The sequence below is a fragment of the Sinocyclocheilus anshuiensis genome, unplaced genomic scaffold (assembly GCF_001515605.1).
Source record: "Sinocyclocheilus anshuiensis isolate Anshui unplaced genomic scaffold, SAMN03320099.WGS_v1.1 scaffold227, whole genome shotgun sequence".
Classification (NCBI taxonomy): Eukaryota; Metazoa; Chordata; class Actinopteri; order Cypriniformes; family Cyprinidae; genus Sinocyclocheilus; species Sinocyclocheilus anshuiensis.
Genome location: NW_015549590.1, coordinates 2,264,464 through 2,269,222, shown reverse-complemented (window position 1 = coordinate 2,269,222; position 4,759 = coordinate 2,264,464). Strand labels below are relative to the sequence as shown.

General features: G+C 39.1%; 1 protein-coding gene across 1 annotated transcript in view; it reads left to right on the top strand.

The window, feature by feature from the left end:
• LOC107658012 (phospholipid-transporting ATPase 11C-like) overlaps nucleotides 1–4,759 on the top strand; it is a 68,038-nt gene that overhangs the window by 32,628 nt on the left and 30,651 nt on the right. The window contains exon 2 of the mRNA XM_016446388.1: nucleotides 1,062–1,181. Coding sequence (XP_016301874.1) covers nucleotides 1,062–1,181 — 120 coding nt within the window. The remainder of the gene's footprint in view (nucleotides 1–1,061; nucleotides 1,182–4,759) is intronic.

Below are 4,759 nucleotides of genomic sequence, written 5' to 3'. Positions count from 1 at the left end.
TCAGTATTCTGGGAAGTTTGTGTGCATTGGGAATCATATTTTTTCAAATAAAGCCAAGGTATCACTCATTTTACATACAGCACACAGTGAAAATGACATGAATATGACAGTGGGCAAATACATAAAGCGCAGCATAATTTGAAATCACAAATTTAATGTTTAAAGCATTCAATTTGCACGGAGTCATGCAGAGAACACGCGATCATGCAGGTCACATGCACACTTCACAACAGATCTCACAACTGGATTCGACTAAGTTTGCAAGGTTTGTGAAATTAAATTTTCATTAGCCATTCAAAGATTTGTTTTAAATGATGTAAATGCGTATTTGCTGAATGCTGACGGCAAACGAGAAAGTATTATAATGTTTGCCTTTCTATTACTAATAATATAAAAGCAATTGTTATAATACTTTTTGTATACATTTTAATTCCTTTGTTTAACAGTTCAGAGGGAGAGGGAGAATGTGAGCACTGTGTGCTCAGGCGCTGCCACTGTCAGCGCCGGCAGGTCCGGCACGCCGTCAAAATAAAAGTCCCGCCTCGAACGCATCGGCCAAACAGAAAAACTTATCGGCCGATACCAATATTTGAAAAATGCCAAATATCAGCCGACCACTAGTATGTAGGGCAATGGGCCAACATATAGTCCCGTTGTGCAATGGGTGTCCCGAGTTCGAATCCCGGCTCGAGGACCTCTCCCCCGATCCCGCCCCCCTCTCTCTCCCACTTCACTTCCTGTCATCTCTATACTGTCCTATAACAACAAAGGCAAAAACTGAAAAAAGTGTACCTTTTGAAAGAGTACCACGCCAGTGACAGCTTTTGAACCTTTTTTTCCTGAGAGTGTAGTATAAACAGCTATATAATGTTACCATACTGACATTTAAACCAAAAGATGCCACAACAATACTATGACCTAGTGTAAAGGCAAAAATTATGACTTTTTTCAAACATGTTACCCCGACTGGTTCTCCTGTTTGATGTTGATCAGCTGCTGTTGCTGTTCATCTGAATGATCTCTCTCTCTCTTTTTTCCTGTTTCTCCATGTGTCCATGTAGTGTGGAGGAGATGAGAAGCGAGTGGACAGCAGGACAATCTATGTAGGACATCGGCCATGTCCGGACACCGAGGCCTTCATCCCCTCTAAATTCTGTGACAACAGGATCGTGTCCTCCAAGGTAATTTCTGGTATTTGTTATACTTCACCTCGTCACGAATCTGAATGCGTGAGCTGGGCCGTTGCTTGACCTCGCCGCAGTGTAATCAGATTTTTACAGGATAACAGCATTAGGGGTTTGCTAGCTCCCTTCAAGAGCCTGTTTGTAATTTTCTTTAGCTTGTAATTAGCAAGTGTTGTTGAATGCCATGGCAACTGCACCACAGCATTAACACGTAAGAGATGTGTGTTAGCAGCAGCATGTGGCGAGTGCGGCTGCAACACGCTTCTCTCGAGCCCTGGTGTTCAGCCACCTGTTCCTCCAGGTGTGAAGAGACTGTTGGGACCCTCCTACTGCGTTTGAACTTAGAAAGTCCTTTCCATTTTCTCTTTTTTCCTCTGCTCTTTCATAATTCACTCTTCACAAACTGCAGTAAATCTTACCACCCCCCTTCCACCCCACGAAACTCCCTAATTTGCCTGTCAGAGCAGTGCTTGAGATCCGGCTGATAAATACATAGTTGCAATTAACGCTCAAGTGTTCGGGGTGGTTGACTCTGCCCCCCTTAATCTTGTGGGACTTCCTGAATCTCCTCATTCAGTCAATAGATGAGGAGTGTTTTAAGATACGAAAGGAAGAAACAAGGGAGTAAGAAGTAATAGATTTATCAGACCTGTGGTCGTGCTGTGGTTTCCGGTGATCAATTCCTCTCTGGCATGAGGCTCTAAACACACTTTAATTACCTGCACTGAGATGTTTACACTTCTCTATGCATCTGCTTTGCATCTTCCCCCTTCAAACTCAGCATAACCTTTTCTCCAGGGTATCCCTTGGATCCCGTTATTCCTCTAAAAGAGGTCCAGACCTGCCACATCTTCTCGAGTTCACCTCAGTATAACATCTGCTCTGTTAGAAATTATCATGTATTCCCTTTTATCTTATTGCAGGTGCCCCAAACTGCCCTCTCTCACTTTCCTCACCCATGGTGATCCATTATTTAGCAATGATGGTTATATTAGGTGGCAATAGCTTTCCACATTCCAGTTATTTTTCTGTCTCTTTTTCTCTATTATTATCCTACATTATCCAGTCAGTATTTGCATTTATTTTCAGTTGTATTGCTGAGTTTTTGGCTTATTGGATATTTGAAATTCAAACAAATTATACTTCTGCCAAAAAAAGTGAATTTTTCAATGTATTATACTTTATGAAATGATACAGCTTACTACATTTTTTTTTTGCCATTTTATACATGTATTTCTGTTGAATATAATAGAGTATGTGTATATATATATATATTAACGCGTTAATGCAGGCGATTACATTTTTCAGTTTAACGCGTAAAAAATATTTAACGCAATTAATGCAGGGGTGGAGATAGGGTTGGCCACCCCTCTCACAACTGCTGTTTCTGTCACTTTTTATCTTGACAAGAAGTGCATTTATTCAGTCGCAGAACGTCTTTACGACCACATCAAACCGGAGGCGTTTCAGACGTGCGCTTCAACTTCACTTCAGCGCCAGGCGCGAGTCAAATGAGCGTGGAAACTGTACTGTGCTCGTAGCGCGTACTCTTCAATCGCACGCACAAAGACACCGGCGCGCGCTGTAGCCTGTACCATTTCATATGAAAGTGCGAATGAAACAAACTACATGCATGCAATGTCATGGTCAGGAAAGTCATGATGTTACCAAAAAGGCGATTAAAGCTGCCTTAAAACTGTGCATGTTTACACTGCAGGTCTTGATGCCCAATTCTGATTTGTTGCCTATATGTGATTTTTTTGGCTGATTACACGTTCTTTCAATTGTGACCCATATCAGATTCATGTGTTACACTTGACATATCGTCTGAAACATGAGTTGTTGTCATTTACCGCCTCCACATGTGCTTCCTCCTGAGAATAATGTGACCTGTGCTGACAAAATTAGTCACAATGAGCAATTTAAAAAAAAAATGACATTCTCCATTAAAAGACTGCATGATTTGTTGGAATCGGACAAAAAATGACTGAGCTACAGCCGTTTGAAGTCGATAGAGTGAAGTCCTCCGTCTTTTCTTCTTATTAATTACTATATTAATAATTACAATACAATTTTTTATTTTATCTTTGCTATTATAAATAAGAACAGATGCAAAAAAAACAGTAGAACAAATAGCCTAGAAAGAAACAAATAACGCATTACCTTTATCATTTTATATCTAAACTAAAGCATTCATGTACAAAAAACAAATAATCAAATGTAAAAATAACTTAAGTGTGTTCATTACAAATAAATTGTTTATTAAAACTACAAAAGCAGTTCAATGAAGTGCAGCGAGTGATTTCCTCTTTTCTTTTATTGTTAGATTAACATTGAGACAGATGTCCTATACTGTAATGCACGAATCTAATATAATGTTACACATCAGATGTTTTCCCCCAACAGCTCCCCAAGCGTTCACTTAAGACAGAACAGATTATGTTTGCGTGAATACTGAAATACTATAAATCTGTATATGTGTGTATTTATCGGGATCGCGCGGCATCAGAAGCGCCGTTATATGCACGCACTTCGGATGACAGTCAGCGCGAGAAGCGAGCGGAGAAAAGGTAATCCTCTCAGAAAATGTACAAATAAAGATAATATTAGGTGTTTAATTACTACTTGGAGCATTTTTCATTTTTTTTGCCTGTAGCTCAAAATAGCCCGTGCAAATTTACACTCATTTTGCCAGCACGGGTCACATATGACATCATTAAACCATGCCAAAAAGTACCAAATTGTTGCAGTTTTAATGACGTACAGAACGCAATACCTCAGAAAATCCGATCTCCCTGTTTACATGACAGTCGCATTGGCACATATCTGATTTATATCCGATTTATTTCCACATATGAATGAGGCCTGAAACCGATCTCGAAATATCCGAATGCATGTGTTTTTTTCCTGTTTACACTGTCACAGAACAGATCCGATCTTTGTCACATATGAGAAAACTGACAGTGTAAACGGGGCCTAATATATTTAGATAAATGAGTCACATTTAAAGAACATGTCTCTGAAATGGTTTTCAACTCATCTAACACACCCGATTTAACTCGTCAGTTCATTAGTAGAGACTTTAAGACCTGAAGTGGGTCAGAAAAGGTAAAGAGAGTTGAGAAAATACGATGCGTGTCAGATCCGCGTCACGTTCAGCAGTGGCAGCTCTTGAAGAAATAACAGCCAAAATAACCTAATAACCAGCTGCTGGGATGTCTGTTCATCATAGGACAAAGAAAAAAGAGGAAATCAATAACTTTTATAGCTTTAAGGATTCATCTATATTTAATTTAGAATTTAGTGTTTGATAACTTCCATTTCAATTTCTGTATAGCCTATTTCTGCTGAAGGGTACAGGTAAATATGACATTATAATGGGTTTTTGTGAAGATTGTTTTAAGTTTACTTAAATTAGAAGTAATTTTTTAAAAGTCTAATAAATGTTAAAATTGATAGCTCTCAAGTATACTGTAATGTTGAATGGCTATAGTCAATGGTTAAATATTGGGGTGGAGGGGGGGGCAATTTTATAGAGAAATCAGTATTGGTATCATTGATACTGGCCTTCAGTC